We start from the raw sequence: 27,635 nt of genomic DNA on the forward strand, positions 1-27,635 counted from the left end.
AATAACCAAAACCTAAATAAAAAATAAAATAGAGTACCTGTGATCTCATAGATATACTGAGCATCCTGGAACACCCTAATTTCACTATTCTAATACATTATACTACCTTAAAATATTCCCAAAACAACTTGCCAGGCACCTGAAAAATTAGTGGATTGAGTCATTATCCAGAATAGTCCCCATGGAGGGAGAATTTAATTTACCCAGAGGCCAGTGTGTCATGAAACCAGCAGATTAGTACTACAGAGAGTATGTTAAACAAAAGCTATCAGCAACTGATTCATTTTTTTTAAACAGACATATTACTAAGATGAATTATAAAGTGTCCTTAAAATTATTATGAAGTTCACTTACTCTGTCATACTTGGCAACTATCTCTGCTCGTTCCTGGGCAAGTTTGATAGCAGCATCCTGCTCGGTATCTGCACCTGTAGAGAATTGAAGTAATGCTGTTCAGATTCTCTCCCTTGTGAACAAAGAACTTCAGCTAAGTACTTGGAAAATAAACTTCAACTCCAGAGAGACTACTTGGATGGAGATATGCCAAAACAATTGTATCAAAGCAAAATATGACCTTAGTGTATGTCTTGAATACTGTTCAGAGTAAAATACAATTATTGGATGGTATCCTAACTGTCGAGTGGAGAATTTTCCATTTTCCACCATTTTTCATGGAAAATTCCCCATTTTCCACCAAAGCAGATATTAAATAAACTTAAAATAATACCCCACAACCCACTAACTGAAGAAAGTACTAAGAGCTACTAGTTGCTAATTCCACAAACATTCACATAGTCAAAAAAAACCTGAAACATACACTACTCATTTAAAACAAAAGTTTGAACTATTTACAGAATTTGTAGAGAGGGATTAGAATACTGATGAATGCTGAAGAAATACTGCATGGCTTCATCTGAGAAACTGCCCAAGATATTTCCAGAAAACAAGGAAGGACATCATTATAGTATCAGATGTGCAAGTTGGGCAACCCACAGTTGGAATAAGCATAGGATATGACAACAGGAAGATTGACAAGCAAGAAAAAGCAGATGTGTGGGTAAGCACTGGACATCAACACGCTGCAGATACAGCGGTATACTACAGTGGTTGAGTTAAAGTTTAGATAAATCTTGTTTGATCGAGAAAAGGTGAAGCAAACTGGATGCATAACTAAATTCAGTTCCTTGGCCTTGTTCCCTTGGCAGAAACCACCTCTAGAACACAGACAAGAATGTTAAGAGGGCACTGTGAAAGGAAAAGTAAGAAAGACACTGGTTTCAATATTCAACAACATAATGTATTTCAATATCCCAAATGTGATTCTGATTTCAAATGAATGAGGCAAATCAGTTTTAATCAATCATAAGTTTTAAAGACTCAAGAGTTGATTTGTTTTGATTATTAAAAAGCAAGGTGCAAGGTCCTGCACCTGGGTTGGGGTAATCCCAAGCACAGATACAGGCTAGGCAGAGAGTGGGTTGAGAGCAGTCCTGAAGAGAACTTGGGGGTGTTGGTTGACAAGAAGCTCAACATGACCCAAAAGGCCAACCGTGTCCTGGGCTGCCCCCAAAGCTGCGTGGCCAGCAGGGCAAGGGAGGGGATTCTGCCCCTCCGCCCCGCTCTGGGGAGACCCCCCTGCAGGGCTGCGTCCAGCTCTGGAGCCCTCGGCACAGGAGAGACATGGAGCTGTTGGAGCAGGGCCAGAGGAGGCCCCAGCAATGCTCCGAGGGCTGGAACAGCTCTGCTGGGAGGACAGGCTGGGAGAGCTGGGGTTGTTCAGCCTGGAGCCGAGAAGGCTCCGGAGAGACCTCAGTGCAGCCTTCTAGTACCTCAGGTACTACAGGGGGCCTATAAGGAAGCTGGAGAGGGACTTTTTACAAGGACATGTACTGATAGGACAACAGGTAATGGCTTTAAACTGAAAAAGGGTAGATTTAGATTAGATGTAAGGACGAAGTTCTTCACGATGAGAGAGGTGAGGCACTGGGACAGGTTGCCCAGAGAAGTTGTGGATGCTCCACCCTTGCAAGTATTCAAGGATAGGTTGGACAAGCAACCTGGTCTAGAGGAAGGCATCCCTGCTCATGGCAGAGGGGCTGGAACTAGACGATCTTTAGGTCCCTTCCAACCCAAACCATGCTATGATTCAATGAATTCTAGGTAAAGCAAAGCTCTAAAAAGGTTTGAAATAGTTTTCAAGCACACAGTTATAAAAATAACTCCAGGCATGTGGTTCTTCTTCACTATTTAATTCATGGCAACATAACAAACTTCAGGAATTGTACATACCAACCATCTAGGCCATGGAATAGAAAAACATCAGATAGTACAATTTTCTATTGTGTAACAGTAACACCACATTTATTTGTTCAGACACGGTACTTCTTTAATAAAATTTACCTACATATTTCTCATATATTTAGACAAAAAGTTGTGCCAAGGTGGCCTTCTAAGCCATCTGTTAGAGATTTAGCACGGTTTTTGACTTAAAGTTTCTCTAGGGGAATGCAGAGAAAACCTCAGTATGCTCCAGCACTGACACAAGCACCAGCATACAGGCAACAGCAATGCTTGTCCCAAACTTCCCCTCATGGAAAGTCTGACCGCTTCTTTAAAGCTTTTACTTATGATCTCCAGAAGTTACACTTTGTTGTCATTCTGGCCCCCTTCTGCTTGTCACCATCATTTCCTAATCACATTATACCCATTTATTAGCAACGACATCAAGCTTTGTCATTTTTTCCAGTGCTCACTAGAACCAGCACACATGTATTTACACAATTATTTGAGGGAGAAAAAAAAATTAAGAATTACATCTGCTGTATTTGGAAGCTATGCATCTCTGTGCCACAACACTGACAAATAATTTCCTCCCTGCAAGACAAGAAGCAAGTAGATTCATTTCATATTGCTCAGCCTTTGGTGTTGTCCAAGCAGCGTGCTGTTCCTCCTGCTCCTTCAAGTCCTGAATCCACCTTTATTCCTAAGCTTAAAGGGGGCTGCCAGACACAAAGCAGTTTGGTTTCAAGTTTGGTTTTCTCGGACGCAGTTTTATAGCGATCTCAGGAGTCTGTTAGCCCAGCTACCTATGTGAATGCTGACCAAGACACAACTCTCACACACCAACGCAGCACCCTTCTAGAACCCTTCCCCAGCACTGTCACCACACAAGGGCACAGAATGAACTCTATGCGACTCCGAGTGCATTCAAGCACTATATATTCCCCGACACAATTATAACAATCCGTTTTTTATCCTTTACTAGTTGACATACTATGCCTACTAAACTGACAACATCCACTGAAGTACCAAATCTACACTGACAAAGTAGTACACGAAGATTAATATTACTTTCAAAGTGAGAAGCTAAAGGAATTATAATCAAAATTAAACTGTGTTTTCTTTTGTAAGACAAAGAGATCTGTGCTTACAGTAAGTGTTTACAGAAGGCCAGTTACATTTTTTTTAAATAGTAAACTTTATGCTCACTTAGCTGACATTTCTTCAAAGAATTCAAGTACTGAGCAATCCTAATCTTCAATTCTCCAAAGGACAGATGGTGGGGGACAAGCCTACTTGTTTAAAGTATGACTGCTGCTGGGCTTCAAGAAATGGGGGAAAATTCCTATCACTATTTTTCCAGTAAATGAGGGATTAGATTTGATTTGAGAGAGAGTGTGTGGATGAATAACAAGTAGTCAGTACTGTAATACATAGTAGTCAATACATTCAAGTAGTAAGCAGTCAATACATTTTTTATTAACAGAATTTAAAAAAAGGATTACTACTTGTATTTGAAAAAAATACGCTCAAAAGGACATGCACAGTTCTTCAACAACACAGATGGAATAAGTGGCAGAAGTTGAAACAAAGTTTAAAACTTTGCTTAAAAGAATGCAAAACTGTATTTGCACCAGAAACAGAGTCCTGATTTAAGCTGAAAACGTGGCCATGGCTTACCTTCCTTTCCTCTGCATAAGTAACATATGAATCAAAGTTTGGCATGTTCAATTACATTTAGTGTGGAAATTATCATATTCATTACCTTTGAAGTAATCCTCTTCCCTTTCTGCCAGAATCATCTTAACCTTCTACCTACTCTGAGGTAGTTTAATTTTACGTTAATCCATCCATACTGAAAACTCAGAAAACAGCTTGAGATGGGGACATGAGGTTATATTTTGGGAGATAAGCATAAAACATGATTTTTCTTATAAGAGGAATTATTTAAATATTTCCAAGTGAGAAATTACACAATGATTCCCAAAAAAGTAAAAGCTAAATATGGGAATAAGAAAAATTCTTCATGAAATATCTTCCTAGGTACAAAATACATTGTTACATCACTACAAAATTAAAGACAAATAACTCGTATTCTAAAGTCTTATCAATTTTATTCAGTAAGTCTTATGTCACTGAAAGCAGTTAAAGATGTGAAACAAGTATGATTAAATTTTCGAATTAAAAGTTAGCATTACAGATGATCAACACCACATTAGACAGGAAACCATGCTAACTCAGATGAGGCTGACATTAATATATACTCAATTATCTAGTACAAAGAACTGATTTTGACTAAAAACTGAAGAAATACATTATCAATGACCTAAAAAAAACTAAAACAAAAGTATAACCAATGCTGATAAAATCTGCCAGTGATGGCATGCCAAACAGTGCATTTGAGTCCCTGCAAAAAATCGGTCAGGTTTACAAAGGTACAACAAACATGTTTAAAACCCTGCCAAGCAAAGTCACACATCTAGCTTTTGAAAAAGGTAAATCATAAAAAGAAAGGCCAGACACAAGATTTTCTGAACAGTTAGCCTGATACACATAACACTCCCCACTAGAGAGTATATTCCCTTTATCTCGCTAACCTGTTTTCTATATTTACAAATATTACAAATTTCTAAGTGTTGAAAAGCAGCATGTAAAGGAACTGAAGCATCATTACAGTCAAAAAATTGAACAGAAAATCCCAATAGGCAATGAGATGAAAAAGAACTGACATAATAGCCAGTTTACTGCTTTTCTGCTACACTTGGAAATCAGATTATCTACCTGTCAGTGCTGCTGAGATGACTAGTGAACTGCTGGATTTAAACTTTCAAAAGGATACTTAAGGATGGGACTAGAATTCATCTCTATTTTGCAACTCCCTGATTTTAAACTGCTAAAAGTCAGCCTGCTAAATTAGACACGGGTGGACTGCCATCAGCCCTACAAAGCAAGAGGAAAGCATTGCCTAGCATCAGTGCAAACTTTCTTCCTTTGTCACTCTAATAAGGGTCTTTTCTTACCTCACCAGTTCTTCTGGAACAGAAAGAGGTGCTGGTACATAAGAAATGTAGAGCAGCATAGGCAAAAAAATTAAACTAGTCCTACACAAGGACACAATCCTAATTAGTCTCCAGTACTTATTTTCTAAGAGAGGAAATAAGTGACCTAGAGATGCCAGCATTACTTAGCAGCAACAAATTTACAGATGAATTCTGGGTGTTATCCCATCCAATATTACGTGGTCTCTGTGTGTATCATAATCACATTTTTAAAGCTGGAGTTTTCTTAAAATTTCAAAAACCCTGTCCAGGTCAGTCCATCAATATAAAAGTTGAAAAACATTATGCTAAACTAAAATAAATTCCTAAAATCTGACAACAAACAGGCTTCTTGCACAAACTTAAAAACTAACTGGAAACTCCTGTTTCCTACTAAGCAGCTGCAATCTAAGTATCTCAAAGCTTGAAAGGAATATTGGGGAGAACAGTTTACATTTCCAGAATTCCAAATTCTTCCAGTCCTAAGGAAGAAAGACAAGTACAGTAAATTTAAGCAAGGGGGAACTAATGATATTAACAGACATAACGCAAAGAAAAAAATACATAATGTTCTGCTCTATAATGAATGCAAGACTAACTGGAATGGACCAACTGCCATAAGTGACATATTAAATGGCAAAACAAGAGATCCAAGTCAAAATAAACGTTATTAAAGAGAAAATAAGGATGTGCCCTACAAATAGATATAAAAACTAAATTCTGACCATTAGTAAAATTTTCCAAAGGATAGAAATTTTTGCAAGAAACTAGGTACTGTTACAGAGCTCCCGTTTGACAAATCCAATCCAACTAAATAAGAAATAATCTTGCCTTACTCTTGCCTTCGTGCCATCTTCTCCCTTCCTGTTTCACAGGGAGAAACAGCAGCTGTAGATGTAGGCATATACGGTTACCAGAGAACCTTTGATCCAAGGTCCCCCTATCACCCACCTAAAATACAGGGGTTTTTAAGGAGGACGAGGGCGAGGGGGGAGCGAAAAAAAAGCAAGAAATAAAATTGGTAATAAAGTATTTTTCTATTAAATTGTCAAGCTAAACATTGAGGATCCTTCTTGCAGCCTCAGCAGTAACTCCGTTCAAGATAAATGAGTGGGAAGAGGCAGCACTATCCGCTGTGTTTCCAGTAGCCAAGGAGCAGCTGGACAGCCTGCGACAGCCTGGCAGCAGCTCGGCTGCTCCTGGTGAGGGGTGACTGTAACACGAACAGCCCATAGTTGCACCTGGTTTGCATCGCACAGTCTGATGGAACTGAGCTGCTGCCAAGTGAGGAATTGCCAGAAGACAGTAAAATGCTGGTCTTCCCCACAAGAAGAAAAGCTGCTCTTCGAGGTCTACCAAGTACCTGGAGTTTGAACTCTGTTTGCCTAATCCTGCATGGCTTCTAAACCTATTCAGCTACAGAACTGCAAAACAGTAACGCACAGCATTTTAAAATAAGTGATTTTCATCTGCAATCCACTGAGGATACATTTCTAGCCCATGCAAAAGCAGTCATACAACTTATAGGAACAATCTTTGGGGTGACTCAAACTCCCTAGTGAGACTTCTCCCTGAAACCGGCTCAAAAATGCCTGGTTAGATACAGTACCTCACCTGGAAAAAGTAACAACAGCTAAGCACTAGCTTCCTCTTCAGGGCAGCACAAAATGAGTACCACCATGAGCCTCAGCATGTTTTTTGCATGTGTCAAAGGAGCATGTAGGTACAAGGTACGTTGTAGTGCTTATGCATTATCAGCAGCACAATAAATTGCTTCTTAGAGATGTGTCATAAATTTAAGTAATGCCTCTTTCCAATATGGTCAGTATACTAACAGCATGCTGTGTAATCTTATATCAAATTCTGAAAAGGAGATTTCTCCCTTTTGAGCCATCATCACTGCCTCTCCAACTGCGGAGCAGTCAAAAACCCCAAACGACTTGGAACATGCTAATTTGTTTTCCATTACTTCACTCAAATTCCTGCTTGTTTGCACATTACACATTCCACTGCACAAAGAGCTGCACTGGCACAAATTCCTGTCTGCAGGCACTACCACCAGCTGCTACGCATCTACACATTCAAAGCACACATCAGAGCAATAAGCAAAACTTTCTGTAAGTCTCTGGTCATATCAGAAAGTCCCTTTAATACCCAGGCTGTTTATTTTCCTTCCAGTCCATTCCCACAAACAATGAAATAAAAGCCATGACATACACTTCATAGTATTTTGTTGTGGGTAGATGATGTTTAGAAGGAAAAATCTTGGTAAACAGCTGCACGTAGATATTAAGCCTGCTCTGAACAGAAAAGATTACGCATCATTTATTATATTTTATTTTTCTCTTCATGCAGAGAGACCTTCTAGCATAAAAGTGAAATAATTACAGTTAGAAAAGCAATCCCTTTTACATAGCAATACTTCCTCAGGAAAAAACAGTATTTCCAGAAGTTAACTGAGCCACATTTCTTCCACCATTAAACATAATATCTACCTTAACAGTATTAATTATTTAAAACTCAGAGTTACCACTAATTCAAAATGAGAGAGAAGTAAAACAGCACATGATATAAACAATTAAAGTCCAGTACATAAAATAAAACGACATTTTACCAGTCTTTAGATTGCGATTTTCTGCCCAGTCCTTGTAAGGCTCTGTTTTAGTCTTCATGAAGTAAATCTGTTTATTTCTAGACCATATTCTAAATCAGTTTATCAAAAATGAACAGGGGAAAGTTCTCCTCCACTTGCACCATTTGTTCCACATAACCGAGCCACTTGACACGTGCTCCTTCTTTTTCAAGATATGGCCCCTCTGCAGTTACACGAGCTGCAGATACTCAAACAAAGATATCATTTGTTAATAAGAAGTGTCACGCAGGCACCACGCTGGTGTTCTCCGCTGTGGCCCACAGTCCTGCATTCCAGCTAATAATAAACAAGAGGATTTGAACAAACAGCCTCAGAGGACGCGGCTTCTGTAACACATCACTATTATGCTCTTGGGTAAGAATTTTTACTGGTATTTACCAAGCGCTGCACGAAAAGCATCTTATTTAAAGGACTTACTAGAAATGGGGCTTGAAGTACCTTATTTCTAGCTTATTACTTAAGAAACCATGAAATTAAATAGCTCTAAAAATGCAGTTTTGGTTTTTGTAACTCTTTGGCATTCCCTATTTACAGGATGAAGATTTTACATATTTTCTATTCAAAACTCCTTTATTGTTCAGGACACCTTGGGGACCTGAAATACCTAGGATATCAGGAGTTGACAAGAACGTTTTCATTGATGAAAATATAAAAATTCAAGATTTTGTATCGGTAGAATTCATCTGCCTTTTGAAAGATGGTATATAGTCAGCATCCTCAAAAACCTAAAAAACAAATCTCCATGTCAAATATTCAAGGACACACACATCAAGCCATTCTCCTGCACAGATTTTAGTCCTTACACATGCTCTCAAGCAAAGTGTCAGCAGCTATGCAATGCTTACAGCCAGGAGCCTGGCAATTCCATTTCTTAACCTAAGCAAGTCAAAGCACATACGCTGCCAGATCTGGCGTGGAAGACTTGTGTGGGATTCCAGCTCTTTGGGAAGCCAACAGAAAGATGAGTGGGACTGTTCAGCCTGGAGAAGAGAAGGCTCAGGGGGATCTTACCAATGGACATAAGCACCTGAAGGGAGGGTGGAAAGAAGACAGAGCCACGCTCTTTTCAGTGGTGCCCAGTGATAGGACCAGAGGCCATGGGCACAAACTGAAACACAGCAGGTTCCCTCTGAACATCAGGAAACACTTTTTCATTGTGAGGGTGACCAAGCACTGGCACAGGTTGCCCAGGGAGGTTGTGGAGTCTCTATCCTTGGGGAGAGTCAAATGCTGTCTGGACATGGTTCTGGGCAACCAGCTCTGTGTGGCCCTGCTTGAGCAGGGGTTTGGAACAGATGACCTCCAGAGGTCCCTGCCACCCTCAACCATTCTGTGGTTTCCTTTCACTCTAAAAAGTGTTAAAATGCCAGGAAAAGGAGATCTGATCAAGTGCGTTGGACTATTCTTTCTTCGCCAGGGAGTGAAAAAAAAAAGTTCCTTCAATTGTTTTAATCTTCCTCCTCACATCGCCTGGCAGAGCACTGAGCCTGGAAGTGAGCAGCAGCTCCTTTGTCTTTACCACTGATTACTACTCATGGATCCTACCCAAACCCAGGTGTCAATAGTTTAGTCTATGGATTCAGTATGAGTTTAGACTGAGATAGTGTGATATCCACCACTAGGCACTTTTCCCTCAAAAGCAGCATTTTCTTACTGCTGATATTTGTACATGCACAGCAGCAATCTTCTTGCTATACTAAAATAGTCTTCCATTTTTCTCATGACAAAACTACTGAATTGTTTTTTTAGAAAACCAACTACTTTCTGTTTCCTTACCTGAGAGCATATTTGTGGGGAAGACGAAAAGACCTCGCACACAATGAACACGAGCACTCACTCCAGGTTAACCCTCTCAGATACATTCACCACCTGAAAACAACTTGACATCCCTGGTTCTCTTCTACCACACACTACCCTCAGGCAGCAATAAGTTAAGAGCTATATTCCACTGATATTTTTCTTATATCTTTAATTGGTTTTCAAGTTTAAAACAAACACAAAAATAGACATGCTAAAGTAAAGACACAGAGAAAAGGGAAGACTTTGGCTTAATTGACATTTTTCTCTATTCCAAAGCAAAAAAAAAAGCTAAAAAGGAGGAGTAAAACTATCTGTAAAAATCAATATATTCTACTACGCTCTGCACAAAAAAAACCCCAACATTCCAACAGCAAAACACATGCACCCTTCCCCCCCTTGATAATGAGCATTTCTTCAGAGTAGAACCTATTGTAGTTTTACTGCATGAGGTGTAATGGGTGGAAGATATGAAAGTAAGGATTTAACTTGCCTGAAGAAACATGATTGAACTCTCATCTTAATGAAAAATCAAGTTAGACTACAGTAGAATACCTGCAGAGCTGCAGCATCCCCTGTGAGATGCTGCACAGTCACCAATGGAAAATGGTCACTTTGGAAATTAGTAGAATTAACTGCTACTAAAAGCTATCTCAAAGCAATTTTAAAACGATCTCCAAAGGACCCAAAGCAAAAGCAGGGAAACAAAGGCAGCCCTGCTAAGCAATATTCCACAGAGGAATCCTGTGTCAAAGCATGAAACTATAATTTAGGAGTCTAATATACATTGCAAAGAATTTAAATCAGCTATTCTTACGACCTTGCTTTTAAGCAGCAATTGACTAAAGGACTTACAGTAACTCTACTAATATTAATCAGTTATTGCAATATGTCTATGACTATTTTTAATAACATAGCCTTGCTAAGGCGTATTAGTTAATAGAGCACTGAGAGAACAAAACTCAGACTAAACCAGCAATAAAACAGAAAAATAACATAATCTAATGAAACACAAATCGGCCATTTACTTAAGTCTTAATTTGCAATTATTTTTTAATATGTGTTTCACATAAATAAGTACACTTGAAAATTAAATCATCTCCATCAGCTATGCCTACAACTAACCCAGCTGGAAGCTGCAGTTTGAATGCTCATCGTCATCACCTCACTATTAAGCCTTACGAATGTTACCACAATGGTTACAAAGAGGAGCGACAAAAACTGGCAGGGTTCTACTGTAATTCCATTTTCCAAAGTGTTGCGTATGCAGTCACGAGCCAGAAGATAATTAATTTGCTGAAGGTTAACATAATCAGTTGCAAGGCCAGAAGAAACCATAATTGCTAATTTGTGACAAACTACATTGAAAAGAGTAAGCCCAATTTTGAACAATGCTCCCTTCTTGAAAAAAAAAGAATTAAAAAAAACAAAACACAACCCACCCTCCTATCCAGGACTCTGTCAACACAATCCAAAACATTTATGACAACTCTTAATAGACTTAAATGTAAAGATTTGTGCTGGGTATAATTTGGGGCTTGCCAGTATGTAAAGACTGGTCTGACTTGTGCAACAACTAGCTAATGTCTTATGTCTAAGCTTAAGTCACCCTTTGTTCTCCTTCCCAAGAGTGCAGTTGGCATCTGGTCTTTTCACTAGTTTGTTACTATTCTTCTTTCTCCTCACTGCTATGAGAGGGCAGCATTATGACCATTATGAAGTGGTCATTCACCTATATATTTCATCTTTAAGGAGACGTAAACACTGCTGACTCAAGTAGAGTCAGCCCTACAAACAGTTGTTCAAGTGGTGATCAGAGCAGATTTACATTCTCGTTGTTCAATGAAATAGAGAAAGCCTTGTTTCTGTAACATGTTACTACCCAGAAGCAAAGAAATGACAAAGATACAGTCTTCATGGGAAAACACAGGAGGTTTTCTACTACATGGAAATCATTTTACAGTCTTCCAGCAAAGATTAGATTTCCTGGAACTCCTACTGTGGCTAGAACTGATCCCGCCATAACATGCAATCTGTTTCATCTGCAGCCCATGTGTATTACTCTCACACTCCCCTTGAAATCCATGACCTTTCCCAGTACCAGTCCTAGCCTTCATAATTAATGTCTTAATAAAATATGCTACAAATCAGCTGCTGTATTAGACAGTAAGATCAGACACTTGACCACAGAAGTAGTATCAGCAGACAAAAAGCAGGAATAATTCAGCAATTTCACTCTCAATCTAATGTAAGTCAAGTCATCCTTTCCACAATAGCATCTTTTCAGGTATTGGTTATGACTTTTTAAGCAAATTCAGCTGAATGTCATTTTTTTGATGCCTTGTACTTCGAAAGTATATTACGTCTGCAGTTCCCAGAGGCTTCTGAAAACTAAAATATCCCTTCTTGCACATTGACACTACTCATACTTCTTTTAACCATGACAGGCTACTAAACATACAAGCAAAACGATCTTTCAGCAAGATTGAACCTAACAGTTCTCTGCAATAAATTTCCTCTTCATTTTCCCAATGACATACATCAGGGTGATATATAAAAATCTTTTATCCCAGCAACATAAATCAAAAGAACATTTTAAAAAATTATCTGAAGTTTTGACATAATTTCAGACATAATTCCAGATTTCCTGTATTGTACATCTTCATTAGTAGTAGACCATGTTTTCACAGCTCTAAGATTTACAGTATCAATTTAAACAGTAAAATGGTTCTAATATTTTAGATTCTGACACAAGTCAGAACATTTCATATGAAGAGTTATGCTTCCCAAATTAACAGACTTATATTTAAGCAGTCAGATGCTACACTGCACCAATTATGTTAAGTCTCCCGATTAATCATTTTTGGCTCAGCATTAGTCCAAATTAACGGAGCAAACAATAATTGTGTTTTAAAATTCCGCATTAATGATGTAAAGTCTTTTCCCAGCTTAAAGCATCACCAAAACAACGCTCATTCATACTCTGGAAGAAGTATTTGAAAGGGGCTCTTCAATTTTGAGGAAGCTGCTTCATTTCTTCTCTAGGGCTAGAGAAGTTACAACAGTTCTCTAGTTACAAAATTTTCATCTGCATTTGTGTCATTTTACTGGCTAAAATAAAACACTTTGTTTCTCTACACAGTCTTTGAATACTTTGACATACATACAGGCCAACTCATCATTTAATTACACAGCCAATTTAACTGAGTAGAACAGGAAGAAAAGGAGGGTTTGTTTTTGTAGTAGATGTTATTCTGCCAATTAGTAACACTAAAAAGCTCCAAGTCAGCTCAGAAGAACACCAGCACTGACTCAAGGTGGCAGGAGTAAAACTTTACCAGCAGCATCATGGGGAAAAAGAAACAACTCCCCTCGACCTGCCCCGCAACCACAAGCTATTACCTAATGGCTGACGCTATGTTCTTGCTCAGTTAAACAGGCTGCCGGACCTTGCGCGATCCGGAAAAGGAAGTGTTCGTAAACAACCAACAGATGAGCAGTTACTGATAGTACTAGCTTTTACTGCCAGCTACACACAAAATTTCCAGGCTTGCTTTTTTCCTGCCTTCTCCCGGAAGAGACATCATGAGGTAGCCAGGGATTAGTCCTTCCCCAAAAGCGTGAGAAAACCAGCCTTCACCCTCTGTCCTCACTTCAGCTGAGTGCGCGCCCTGCCTATTTGGGCACAGCCTCTACCTGGGGAAACCTCAGGATTTATATTGATCTTTTAGGCTCAGTTTCATCCCAATGCACAACAGGAAAATAAAAACTTAATTATTGTACGAGTTCTGGCAAGATGAAAAAGCATTGCTTGCTTTATTCCAGCAAGAGCATGTTACAGTAGTTACTATAGGCTCCTGGACAGGTTGCTGTGACCCATACCATACGGTGTGGATCTAAGGTGTCCCTCCACCTACCAGTGATACCCTGAAGGAACCATCAGGAATCATAGTACCAGTTACAGAGGAGCTGCAAGGCCCTTCCACATTCAACTTACAATTATAATCTTAATATATTAAAAGTGTTTTCACACAAAATACTGAGTTACATGTTACAGCTCTATTCACCATAGCTGTAAAGCTTTCTTCAGTGACTCTGAGCTATTCATCTTTGAGCAGATAAACATTTTAACCACAATAATACCCTAAGTACAAATAGGATCCCTTAAGTAAATCCTATGAAAATTCTGAACAGCACCAAGAAGCTCCTATGACACTAAACCTACTCTTGGTGACTCTAAGATAAGTTTGACTAAGTCCACAAAAAGACATCAAGGAAAATTTAGATACCTGCCTGCTTATAATACCAGTCATGTCTATACAGCACAGAGTTGCTTTGAAAAATTTGAGCAATCAGTTACTTAAAATATTTGTCATTCACTTCATTAAAAACTAAAATGTAATTTTGGAAAGACAAAAAAGACTGAGATCCCCTCTGAACATTGCAAGTTATCTTAAGTGTCATGCAGCACTATATCCATGTTTTGTTCAAGTTTATAAAGTTTATAGGCAGGGTTGGAGGAATAAGAGAGCGCCAAATGAAGGGCAAACAAGTTTGTTGAGCCGCAGCAGAAACTGGGGAAGAAAATGCTATCAGTTTCTTCATCTACAAGAAAAGGAAGTTAGTGATAGACAAGAAATTTCTGTTGTTTTCAGTTTCACCCATTGAGGGCCAGTAAACAAAACAAAGTAAACAGCCATGACATTTCCCATGCGAAACAGGAATTAGTGCCTGGAAGGCTGTCCTGTGTTCTTTTCATCCCAGCCTCTAGCTGAGGGAAAACACAGCAGAGCAGCTGCAATAAAGCCCAACTGCATACCTACCAAACTGAAACCAGGTCACATTCACACTGGTATTTAGCAATACCAGTACAGATTTGTTTGCATCCATTTAGTTTGCATCAGCTAAAACACTGATTAATATAAAACAAGTCCACAATTTAGTTAAAACAACACAAACCAAAAAAAAAAAAGGGGGGGGGGGAATTAATCCCTCAAATTTTGTGGCTGTTTAGCCACAAGACACTGTGCCAGTAAGATAAATCTTCTCTCTATATTATATCCATCACCTTCGTTTCAATTAATTTTTGCTAAATGTAACACCTAATTAGTTTTTAGATTTAATCTATCCATAAATCTTAGGACAGCCTGGCAAAAAAGTCTGGGGGTTCTTCCCAACCTCTGCCAGAGAGATGGGAGACATCAGTTAAGTACAGACCACCATCATCACTGAGAGGCAGGCACAAAGCTGCAGTAGTATAGGACCACAAAACAAAAATGAAAAGGCATTCGTTTGAACATTTGATTTTAAAGGACAGCATAAGTTAATCAGAACAGACTACTCCACAGAGGTTATACATCTGCTTCACATAAATGTGAAATAAACAGTGAAATGTACCATTTGGCTTATTCTTTGGATATTCTGAACATGTTTTACAAATACCCAGTGTTCACTTAAGACTACAATTATCCATTTATTCTGCTGTTGCACAGAAACAATGACTTCAGTAATCAGTGAACTAACAGATATATGTTAGACAACTATATATACACCTATATATATAGGAAGGTTACAAACAGTGAGGTGGCTTAATGACATTTACAAACCTATCATTAAGTTTTCAATGCTACTTCTCGCAAAATCAATACTTTTATTTCGATACTAATGCAAGATGAAGAGCTACAAGCACAAGCTGCAAAGACCTTAAGAAGTTTTTGTTATAAGACAAACACAAGGTTAATTCTAGTCCAGGCCTTGCGCATAGGCATCGAGCAAATAATCCATTTTTTTGTTTAACGCTTAAGTCAATGATGTGGTAAACCGACTAATGGAGATCCACTATGCTCTGTTAAAAAAAAAACACCACACACACAAAACACCCACACACAGACAACAAACCCAGAAAAATCAGACCATTTGTCACAGAGTGTTGTATCTCAGCAGAAAGTTACCTGAAATGGCTAAAAAGGATTTCTGAACTCAGTACACAGAAGAAAGTCTACCTCACACAATCCCAACACTGCTACAGCACTTCAGCAACACCTATTCCAAGTAGCAAGCTCTAAGATAACACACAAATTTCAGTCCCGCTCAATAACCTATTTCATTCCAAACAGATTGCTCTCAGCCTCTACAAATTTCATATCCCTTACAGAATCAAAATCCACAGCAAGAGTCAAGACTTGGTTGAGCCCACGGAGCTGCATCTGGCAAACAAGCATCCTGTAACCCTGTAAGAGCAGACTCTTAACTAACTCTTAACAGAATCCTCCCAGAGGGCAGACACACTCTGTCCTCTCTATTAGAGAGCAAGGGGAACAGAACATCTCTACTCAGCAAAGCCCAAGTTGAGACTTAAACACAGATCCACCCACTGTCTGTGCTGTGCAGCAATTAGGATATTCAGCACACTGGGGAGGGTTCAAGTTCAGCCTGGCCAGACCAGGAGCAACAGGACTGACTGGTTACCCAGACATCAACAAAACAGAGCTCAACTCTTCACAAGAAAATAGCTTTGAGCTCCAACTGCAACCAGCAGTTGCAGGTAACACTAATTCTAAAATTCATCAACTTTACATGAAAGTTCAACAAGTTCAAGCCTGCAATCTTCATCTGTGAAATTAAACCTAAAATAACTTGCAAAGAAAAAAAAAAAAGGTGTATTTGTTATGAATTTTGGTTCCCTCTTACCTTACCACAGAGGACATTTCTTCAGTACACATTAAAAACCCAACTTTGCATTTCTGACGTTACTATTAACAAAGCCAAAGTATCTTCTTGAAACAAGGAACTGTAATGCAGTAAACCAAGGTATCATCTCTGCAAAGGTATTCCCCAAAGGTCTAGCAATAGAGTAGGAAATGAAGAGGTTGAACTAACAAACGTTGTGTCAGTTACGGCATTTTGGAAGGATTAAGAGTTATTACTCCAGTGGCTTCAAACTTGATGGAAATCCAATAGCCTTTCATCAACTCTTCGTTCCTAAGCAAAAGTACAGTTGTCATCTGCCAACACATAAATAAGTCTGCATGTGAGTGAAAATTACCAAATGTTTCTCCTGTTTTAAAATATTTTCTGAAATTGGTTAATTTTATAGCAATCTTGTTACAACAGCAACTTCTTGAAAGAATTTACAAAGAACTCCACCTTAAGGCTGGAAGGAGAGAGGTAATTTTAAACTTAAGTTCATTTTTAATATAATCCACACTAAACACAACAGCTTTAGGTGTGTGTTAGCCACATGTACAAACATTACTGTATTTAGTCTAGAAATTCAGCTCACTTTTTTCATCCTTCCCTACCTCACTTTCTCCCCTGGTATAGAAAAAACAAGGGGTATGACTACTGAACACTATCAAATTACTCACGCATGCTCTTTATTTGCCAACACCCACTGATTTGGAAGAGCACATCAAACCTAAAAATTGACAATAGGGACCAACAGTTCACATTATTGTGACAGTGTAAGTGTAGAAAAATAAAAGTACTTTGTACCTGAGGTACAATAGGTTTTTTAATCCCAAGGTAACCTTCAAGCCATCAGACACACGTTGTTGACAGGTTTCTCCAAAAAATGAGTCAGATGCATGTCCCGTGGGAAGTTCTCTCTCTGACTATCAAACACAGCCATTATTCCTCAGGTGCCACTGAGCTGAGGTGGCATTTCACTGAATCACAAACTAAGTTACAATATTTTTCAGGTAAACAGGCAGATCTTCAAGGAGTTTAAGGGAGGGCACAAGACAAGTATGTGGATTTGCAACTCAACTAATCAGGTTTTACTAAACCAGGAATCTTTGGTGAGAATGTAATGAAAGGCTAGTACTGTTCTGCGTGGTCCAAATCTATTCTGATGCTGTGGATACAAGTGAAGGCTGTACTATATTCCCACAGCAGACAGAATGTCAGGGCTGATAGAAGTACAGCCTAACCACTATGGCTTAGCTCAAGACACTGCAACCTGTACCCTGACACACAACACACTGTGAAGAGGCAGTGACTTGGGTAATTGCTTTCTGGTAATTTAACACCTTCTGAGATGAGAAAAGCAGAAGAGTGACAATTTACAAGTCCTGCCTAACAAAAAGAACAAATGTGAGTGATATGAAAGGGGGTGGGGGGAGTGTGATGTGTTATTTAGGGAATGGCATTTTAAGAGGATGAGGTACAAAACTGCCAAAACATATTAGCTGTCGAGTTAAAGCATGTGAGGGTCATCATCATTAAGGGGTAAAGGATTTAAAGCCAATAGAAAGAGATTTTATATCTCTAACTATACTATGCATCACAGGTATTTTAATGCACAAAACTACAGGTAAGCAACCCAAAAATTAAATTAAATGAAAAAATTATTGAGCTGCTCCAAGTTTTCACTATTTTGTTACACAACTAATTCCATCAGATTTGAGTACCAATTTTCCCATTGCCTTGCACTTGTTTTCATCCTTCACACCTGTACATCAGATCAGCAGTATATCTCCCTGCATACACAAACAGCACTGACATGGAAAAAAATAAAAATCAAAAGCCAAAGGAGAACTCATGGAAATTTCCTTTCCATGACTATAGAAGCAAAACAACTGCACAAGCTTAGAAAGATGGAGAACAAAAAGGACACAAAAGGTTCTTCCAGAAGTTAGCGCAAAGGGGTCTACTGAAGTACAAGTAACTTTCTGAGCATCAAAAGCCCCGTAAGAAGAGAGAAAAGCCCAGCTATTCTCCAAAGCCCACACAACTGGGACCAGTGAAAAAGACTTAACAGCACAAAAGGGATACAAAAAAGATGATTCTAAACTGGTTTCATTTTTAAAATGTTATACCTACCTGCCTAAAAGCAGCTCAAGTTAATCAATAAGCATACCATACAAATAGGGAGCTACCTTATTTACAAGCTACTGTGATGGTCTGACTGCCAGATACAATTGCTATGTGGTGACTTCAGGGCAGGGGAAACAAATCTCATTCTTAGACCTCAGAAGTCATTATTTCTCAGTTAAATTGGTATGCCACGGCTACTCCAACACCAGGCAGTTCTCTGATAAAGCGCTAATGGCTAAATGATGTAAGTTCAAGCTTGTAAGTTCATGTAAGTAGAGTACCAAACAAGAACAGCCTTTCACATCGAACTACAGGATTTACACCAAATTTTAACTGAAGGACTTTTCAGATTTGTTTCGGAATGAAGAACAAAGGTTTGGGAACACACGCATCTGCAACTGATTTAATGGGGGGGGGGGGGGGGGGGGAATACATCATTCAAAAAAGTAAGAGGGAACTGAAATAGTTTTCATGCTACAGCAATTCTGTAACATCTTTGTACTAAAATAAATGATTCTCAAATCTTAAGCGGAAAGATTTTTTTTTAATTGGAAACAACTGTTTTGCCACTAATAAGAAATCTATGAACTCAACTGATGAAAGCTGCATGACATAAAGGCAGGCAAAATACATTGCTGACGGGAAGCTCATACAAAATACTGCAGAAAAGTTGTTTTAAATTAAAAAGGAATCAGAAATTGCCAAGAAAAGCTGCTTAGTCAAATAAACAAAGCCCAGACCAATAACAATTCTACAGCAGCAGGAAAGTTTAAGAGATGTCATGTAAATATTGTGTCCTCCCATCCATCTGTCCCTCCCAAAACAACCTCATTCAAGTGTATTCCCATTAATTCTAATTTGATTACCTCTTCTAAAAGCTTCCCATATCATGCGATTTCTGTAGCTAGGATGCATGAGAGAGAATTTGTTGAGTTCTTCTAATGGCAGTAATGACTTTGGTAGTTCTAATACTTACCAGCTAAAATTGCTCAAAAAAATCCACTGGCATACCAATAAATACCGTTTCAAAACCAATTACTACAGGTCAGGAGATGGAAATGTTAATAAGGTGGGGATTTTTTTGACAAGCTTATTTATTTTTTAACATGAACAGATTATATCTAGCTGTACATTAAGAGAGCATAAAAGAAAATGTAGGACAACATCATTCAGGCATCCATCCTGGGTTTACAATGCTTGTTGAACAAGTCTTTGCTGTCTGTCCTCAGCTCTGCTGGAAATTACTGCTCTGGGCTGTGCTGGTAAACAGGATCACGTGAATGCACTGTAATCCGCAACAAGAAAAACAGAACTGCCCCATTAGCTCATGCTACCATCACTGGTGATTTGAGGGAACTTGGACTGGAGAGAACTCACAGGAACACATGCTTGCAAAGTTTAAGTTTATCCACATCCTCGGTGTAGCTGTAGTGGGTTGACCCTTGGCTGGCTGCCAGATGCCCACCAAGCTGCTCTCACTCCCCCTTCTCAGCAGGACAGGGGGAGAAAACAAGCCGAAAAAACTCGTGAAACAGACAGGGAGATCGCTTACCAATTATCCTCATAAGCAAAACAGGCTTGGCTTAGGGAAATTTATTTTTAATTGCCAATAAATTGAGTAGGATGGTGAGAAACAAAGCCACCTTCTCAGGCTCAACTTCACTCCTTTGGTCCCAGTTCTTTTTTCTCCTCCTCACCGAGCAGCACAGAGGGATGCGAAATGGGGGCTGCGGTCAGTCCATAAGACTGTCTTTGCTCCTTCCTCCTCGTGCTCCTCCTTTGCTCCAGCATGGAGTCCCTCCCATAGGATACAATCCTTCATGAACTATTCTAGTATGGGTCCTTCCCACAAGCTGCTGTTCCTGCCAAAAAAACGGCTCCTGTGTGCACTCTTCTCCAGGGGCCATAAGCTCCTGCCAGGAGCTTGCTCCAGCATGGGCTCTCCACAGGCTGCAGCTTCCTTCAGGGCATATTCACCTGCTCCAGCATGGAGGTGGGTACCTGCTCCACCATGGGCTGCAAGGGAATCTCTGCTCCGGCACCTGGCGCACCTCCTTCCCCTCCTCCTTCACTGACCTTAGTCCTTAGTGTCTGCAGAGTTGATTCCCACACATTTTTCTCACACTTCTCTCTTACAACTAGTGCATTGCATTTTTTATCCTTTCTTAAATACCTTAAGTAAGTGTCACCAGCTTCACCAATGGACTCAGCTTTGGCCAATGGTGGGTCCATTCTGGAGTGAGCTGGAACCAGCTGTGTCCACCACAGTAAGCAGCCCCTGGCCTCTTCTCATACAGGCCACCTCTGCAGCCCCTGCTACCAAAACCTTGCAGTCTAAGCCCAATATAGAAGCCAACTAGAAACCTCCCCCTGAATATAGCACTTACAGGCAGAGCATATACAAACACAAGTCATAAATGCCAGTCTTCAATACATTCATGCACAATCTCTTGATCCCCTTTCTGCCCCTGAAATATCAACCCTACTAGAACTTCCACTTACTCATAAAAATAATCTCATTAAGATATTCTATCCAATGTCAAGTTCATAAATCTGGGATAAAAGACTACCCATTCCGTGCAATTTTATAAATAACATTTTAATTTAGATTGGAAGAGTGCTTTTAGAGCAGATCTCCAGATCATCTCTATTTACTGTTCTTCAGTTTGTGCTGGGAAGTGACATGGAAGTATGCAACACTGGATTCCTTCCAGCTTAAACTATCTGCAAGATGCACTCCTAAGTTATGTTCTGCCCAAAGAATAAGGCCAAGGTTTGATCTAGCCCGAAAACCCAGCTGAAACAGAGGTATGTCAGACCCTCAGTTCCCCTCTCCAGATCTATTACTACAGTACCATGCTACATGCTAACGCGGTCTACAGGCTGCTCTTACATTAAATACACAGCACAGGCCCCAGCGCAACCAGTCATCCTTTGATTTGCCTAAGCATATTTCCTCGTTTTTTCCTTTACAGCCTATCTGCACTATTTATAGAATGGCTTTACATTCTTACTAGTTGCCAGACAATTATTGTTAATACATGTTCCATCACTACAAATACTCTTCTGTGAAGCTTTATACATTATGTAAAATAGGCAATTATCACTGCACAGTTTAGAAGGTCATTCCAATGCCTATAAACTAAACAGTAATGGGAATTGGAGTCTGTGTAGCTTTTTTTATTTTTCATGTATAGATTTGGCAAGTTCCAAACTAGCATTCATCCCATATACTTTAAAAACCTAACTAGGATATTAGTTCATAGCACAGAATTGACAAAAAACGTTTTTATTGATCTATGTATCTTTGATTTGTGTAACACACGCTCCACACAACAGTCTGCGAACATAACATTTTCTTTTACTGAGTGATGAGACACGGTGGCTCCAGGACTCGATGCAGCTGCAGCATAGATGAGGAAATTTTTCAAAACATGTTAAAGTCTTTTCAATGTACAGCTGTCATCAGAAAAAGGAAAGGATTAGTCGGGTTTTATCTTTTTAGAAGGAGAAAAATTAGGACACAGAGCAACAGTGCAGCCATTTATCTATCACACAGCAAAGTGCAACGCCTGAAACCAGCAGTGTATCACACACTGGGGAGCCCTGGAAGCATCCCAAAAACACCCAACACTTCAAAATTATGAAGAATTGTTCCACTAATCCAAACAAAGTGACTTTAAATGAAACAAAATATTTTTCTATGAAAGATCACAGCATATTCATGTTACCAAAGTACCTTCATTAGTACAAGCAGTATTTCCTTTTCTATCAGAAAGAGGAAGTCTCAGACTGAGGCAACTTCTCACATTCCCGCTGAGACCAGTGAACTGTGCTATAACTATTGCCTTCACACTATTGCTATTTCCCCACTCAAAAATTAGGTTTAACAACAAAAGCTACGCTTCCATTCTAACTGTGACAGGAATCAGTGAACCAAAATTATTAAAATTAAAATTCTGAAGGATATATTTCTAAAAACAAGCCTTAACCTCTGGAAAATACTCCTGACAAAAGGGAGATAAAAGTGGCATGGAAAAAGAGTGCCCTTTAGTCAAAACATTTTTGGGTAAAATCTAGCACATAGTGTAGACTAACAGACATGGTGAAACTTGCCTATTCACACTCATGTTCCACCACCACCATCCCCCAAACACTTACATATTAGTCTTGCCTGATGTATTAGATAAATCTCAAAAGAAAAATGTCTCATATACGAGCAAGGAAAAGAAAAAATATTTTCCCATTCAACTTCCAGGAAATAAAAATATTTTCTAGTCAATAAACACAAAAAATTTTGTGCAACCTGATTAACACATAGTTTACAGGCCTCTGCCACTTGCTTTTGGAGAAATAATGGACAGAAAGATTACATTTTGAACACTTCGCCTTCAGTTGTAAGTACTGCCTGCATTGGTGCAAGGAGAGGAAGGCACAGACATCACTTATACCAGTGTGACATGAATGCTGAGAAAAAAACATTCCATTTTCATATTCTTAAATAGAAATCCTTTTTTCAATAAAGAATTAAACCAAAAGGGAAATAAAGAGATTTTTTTTCCTACCATCCCACTTATTTCATTAATACCTGCATTAGACTACTATCACATAAAGACCACCTGCTAATGTGCCATAGGAATGGAGCATCTGTATTGTGCTTTCAAAATGAGACATGATCACAAGTGCCATACAAAGGACAGTTATGTTTGGGGGGAAAAAAAGAAAAGAAAAATCAAACAACACCACACACAACTGGAAGGGAGGGAGAAATATTAACTACTACACACAACTTTCACTCCCCAAGGACAAGTGGTGTGCATCAAGATTGTACCTGGCTTAAAAGCTACAAAACCCCCAATAGTCTCAGGGTGTTCTAAAGACTAAGGCACAATTAAATCCTATATGACTCTTCAAATAACTCTTGTAGATTTATTGCTCAAACTGCAAATTCCACATTAAGTATGCACTTGAGCTATTTCCAAGTGGCAGTAGAAAACACCTGCAATCCAGCAGCAGTACTGCAGTGGTATCCGGCAAACGAGTATCGAAAGAATTCTACAAGCTGAATATCAATGAGCTTCTCCATATGGACAGAATCTGCTCACACGAGTTGCGGTCAGTGAGCCCAGATTCATTTTACAACAAAGTCCACACACATACACAGAGACCTCATAGCTGTCAGGTTCCAAGATTTATATCGCACTCATCACGGTGGCCTGCAGTGAAGAGTTAAGTGGCCATGACTAACAACCATGACACCTGATGCGGGTGTCACACTCTTCTCCTGGAGAGGAGTGTGTGCAATCAAGTGTCTTCATACCTATTTTCTCTCAGTTGTTTGAGTATGTTGCCATGTAATAATGCTACAAAAGGTAACAATAGGAAAGGGAAACCTCTATCGCCTGGGACAAGATGCAAAAGGTAGTAGGGTCTGTTCCTTGAGGAAATCATTCCCACCAAGGACCTGCCCCCTCCAGGTACAGCTAGAAAAGGCTTCATTAGCTGCCTTATTAGAAAACAGACAGCAGCAGTCTTGGGCATCTGTGTACTTATTTTCTCATTTCGGACAAGAATTAAATAACTGACATTAACTTTTCTGTTTGATCCGGAAATTCAGTTCAAATTAACATTTTTATGGACAGTTTAACACTAACACTGACAGATAATTTCTTTTAGAAGAAGCTGCTTGGACTTGCAATAAGAAGGACAGAACAGGTGAACCTATTCCACTGAGAAACCGAAATTTTTATTTGCTGTTAGACATCACTAACTAAAAAAAATTGGATATGTTATCCGACTTAAGAAGTCTGGATGTTTTGCTTACAAGCTATACCAAAAGTTCTAGAAGCTCAACAGGACATAAAAATACTTTGGAGAAGCCAGATAAGATGTCAGGAAAGTTGTGAATTGTCAATATATACCAAGACACTAAGTCACCTAACTGCTGTAATTGTTGCAGAAAATGTCCAGCTGAGACCCCATCACTTTGAAATGTTCACCACATTTTAAGTTACCAAAAAACGAATAGGTAAACTTATTAGCCCCTATCTCTGCACTGTTGCTTATTCCTATCTACTGCAATTTAACAAACAAAACTGTCACCTTCTTAAACTGTAAGTGTATTAAATAATTCTGTGCAAGCTTCACAACAAATAAAAACGGATACTAACAATCATATTTAACATTAGATTCCAAATTTCATAAGCATGAGGATAAAATACTGGAAACTCAACAATTTAAGGGAAAAAAAATTCAATGATCCCTCATTGCTGTAAGTGTGCACATCTCAACAGCGTAAGTTTTTCTTTAAGAAAAAAGAAGTATGCTTTTTAGTGTCAGATAATGTCGACATTACATGTTAAGAGTCCACAAGGAGAAAAAAGCTGTACATAGTTGAAAACAGCATATGCATAATTGCCATGATCTTATCAAAATCAAGATCAGAAAAACATGTTCACCTGAACTATGAAAATGCAAGACAGAATAAGGCTTGTTTTTCTAGATCGTTCACGCAAAGTTTCCCAGCCTTTTCTCAAAAGTCTCCAAATCCAAAACTACAACGTCTGGGATCAGTTGCAAAATTCACATCACGATAAAACTACAACTCTAGAAGGAAAGGTACAGGACACAAACGGCTTCTCTCCATGTTCAGATCCAGGCTCAAGATCTCATCTCTATTCCAAACATACTGGACAAATGCCTCGGGCAAAACAGAATCCTTGTCTCAGTTGCAGTATCACTGAAACCAGAAATCCAAATACATTCATCCTACCAGCTCAAGCTCAAAACTATGTAGCCCATTAATTAACCTTCTGAAACGTTAAGCAAATACTTGAATGAATCCTTAAGTCCCCACACACAGCGGTCCTCTTCTTTCAAGAAACCCAGTAAAGCCACCTTGTTTTCAGTTGGTCTTTCCACCCAGCTGCCAGGTTCCCTCTGCTGCAGTGAAATCACAAGGGTGAGTTTGTGCAAGTACGGCTGCTCCCGGTCAGCAAGTATCCTGGGCTTTACACAAACTAGGAAGTCCAGATGGATTTAACGGCATACATCCACATACTGCAACAAGTAAAGATTAAATTGATCCTCAATACTGTAAGTTTTAAAACGAGATTTAATACAAGGCTTGGTTTCTCTTGTTTCTACTCTGCGGGTAGCTAGGAGCAAACCAGTGAATGTGAATTGTAAAAAGCTCTGAAGGACACAGAGGGGCATCCCACCACCCACAGGATTTAAAACCACAAGATAGCCTATTACCAAAAGAGGACAAACAGCAACTTAGAACCATGTATCATCATGCATTTTTTTCTAGCTTGCATGTTGCTTACTTTCATTTTCAGTATTTTGTGTCAATAAAAATTTTAACCAAAGCTATACTTCTGTTTGAGATTTTTGACATTAGTTGAAGAAGAGAGGCTTGTTTAGACTCTTGCAACGTAAGCGAAACCAGTCAGTGTTTACAGTTTCCTATTACTTACTATTTGAGTATCCTTGGATGGACTGAAAACATCTGCAGCTGTCATCAACTCTAGCAAGTGAACACCACCCCCTGCCCACACACACCCCTCCAAAAAATTAAAAAAAAAAAAAAAATCAAACTTTGACTATAGTTACAAGCAGACAAACTATATTCAGTTTTTAAATCATTATTGAAACTTGTTCCAAGACGAAGAGTTGCCAGTGCAAGCAGAGAAGGCAGCTTTCTGCAGTTCACTCCAAAAAGAGCCTAGAATCAAACTGAAGGAAGATGATGACATTGCCCGTCAGCGAAATTGCAGAGGTTTAGGTGCTTTTATTCCTTGTGGTCGAAGAGCTACAGAAAGACTATTTTTCCTTCCTGGACATCAAAAACTGTGGAACTTCACCATCCTCAAACAGCCTTCACACATCTTTCAAGGAAATAAAGGAAGACAAGAGGGCACAGCCATGCCGCCTGCACAAGCAGCTTTTACTAGTGTCTGAAGCCATAAGTAATGATTTGTAATACAGCTGGTTCTGAAGGTTTCTAACCATAGCATCAACCATCTTCTCATAAGTACTAAACTACAAGTAGAACTAGTAGTAGGGCTTTAACGCCTTTCAGTTATTTTTTTTTTTAATGTGCTGTTTTCTACAGGACAAGAATTGCAAAATCTGTAGCTACGTACACACACACACCCCCCTAAAGAAACAATAGGTTTTTTTCGTTGAGTTCTTAATTGTGGGGGTTTTGTTTTATTGGTTTAAAAAACAAAACAAAACAAAAAAACCCACACAGCAAGTCAGATCAGCTTCACTGATGCCAACACAGCTGTGCTGATTTATACCAAACTGAATTTTTGTCACATCTAGCAGAAACATCACTGTGAACTGTTGTGGTTTTCCTCATTACATTGCTGCACTGTTCCTTACTCTTCATTCTTTTTCAAACCTATTTTAATAGGAATATTTTATGTTAAGCTGCCACATTTCCCATATGCTATAAATAAGAACTGTAAAATTGTATTTCAGGATTATTTAGAATATTACAGTTGACAATTCATGGGTCTAGGGTCCCAACCCCACAAAAAACCCAACACATACTGGAATAACAAATGATGGTATGAAGCTGAAGATCAGTTGTCTTTATCATGCTTTCCTTCTTGTAAATTAGCTCATCTCAGTTGACTAACATTATTGCATAGAGAAAAAACAAGTAGTACTTATTTTTCTGTAGTTCCTCTATAGCTAAATTAACTTCAAGCTACCTGTGTTAATTCTGCAAAGCCATAGCTCAATCCCCAAGATACAACACACCTATAAACGATGCTACCTACCTAATCAAAGACCAAATTAAGAGACACTCAAGTAAGTCATTAACAGCTACATATCACTAAGCAGCACTGTGACCTTTCCTAATCACTGCATCTGGCATCACACAAATGAGAAGAATGAAATATTTTAAGCATTTTATTTTTTTTAATAAAGTAAAAAGGCAACAAATTATCAAGATAAGAAATGCAACAGAAAAGTCATAATGTATGTATATCCCACGAAAGTTATTACTATTCAAGTGAGAGACAGTGAATGCC

The 27,635-nt window shown here is 38.9% G+C and overlaps 1 protein-coding gene across 2 annotated transcripts in view; it reads right to left on the bottom strand.

The window, feature by feature from the left end:
- The window catches only part of USP6NL (USP6 N-terminal like), a gene marked incomplete at both ends in the record, with an annotated part of 104,654 nt that overhangs the window by 70,134 nt on the left and 6,885 nt on the right, over window positions 1-27,635 (bottom strand). The window contains 2 exons of one of the 2 annotated variants that reach the window (XM_082009448.1): window positions 355-428; window positions 7,933-7,990. In XM_082009448.1, coding sequence (XP_081865574.1) covers window positions 355-428; window positions 7,933-7,990 — 132 coding nt within the window. Of the gene's footprint in view, window positions 1-354; window positions 429-7,932; window positions 7,991-27,635 lie in introns of those variants that run through there. The other variant, XM_082009447.1, reaches the window with a different exon arrangement.

The sequence above is a fragment of the Phaethon aethereus genome (genome assembly GCF_964289735.1).
Source record: "Phaethon aethereus genome assembly, chromosome: 1".
Taxonomy (NCBI): Eukaryota; Metazoa; Chordata; class Aves; order Phaethontiformes; family Phaethontidae; genus Phaethon; species Phaethon aethereus.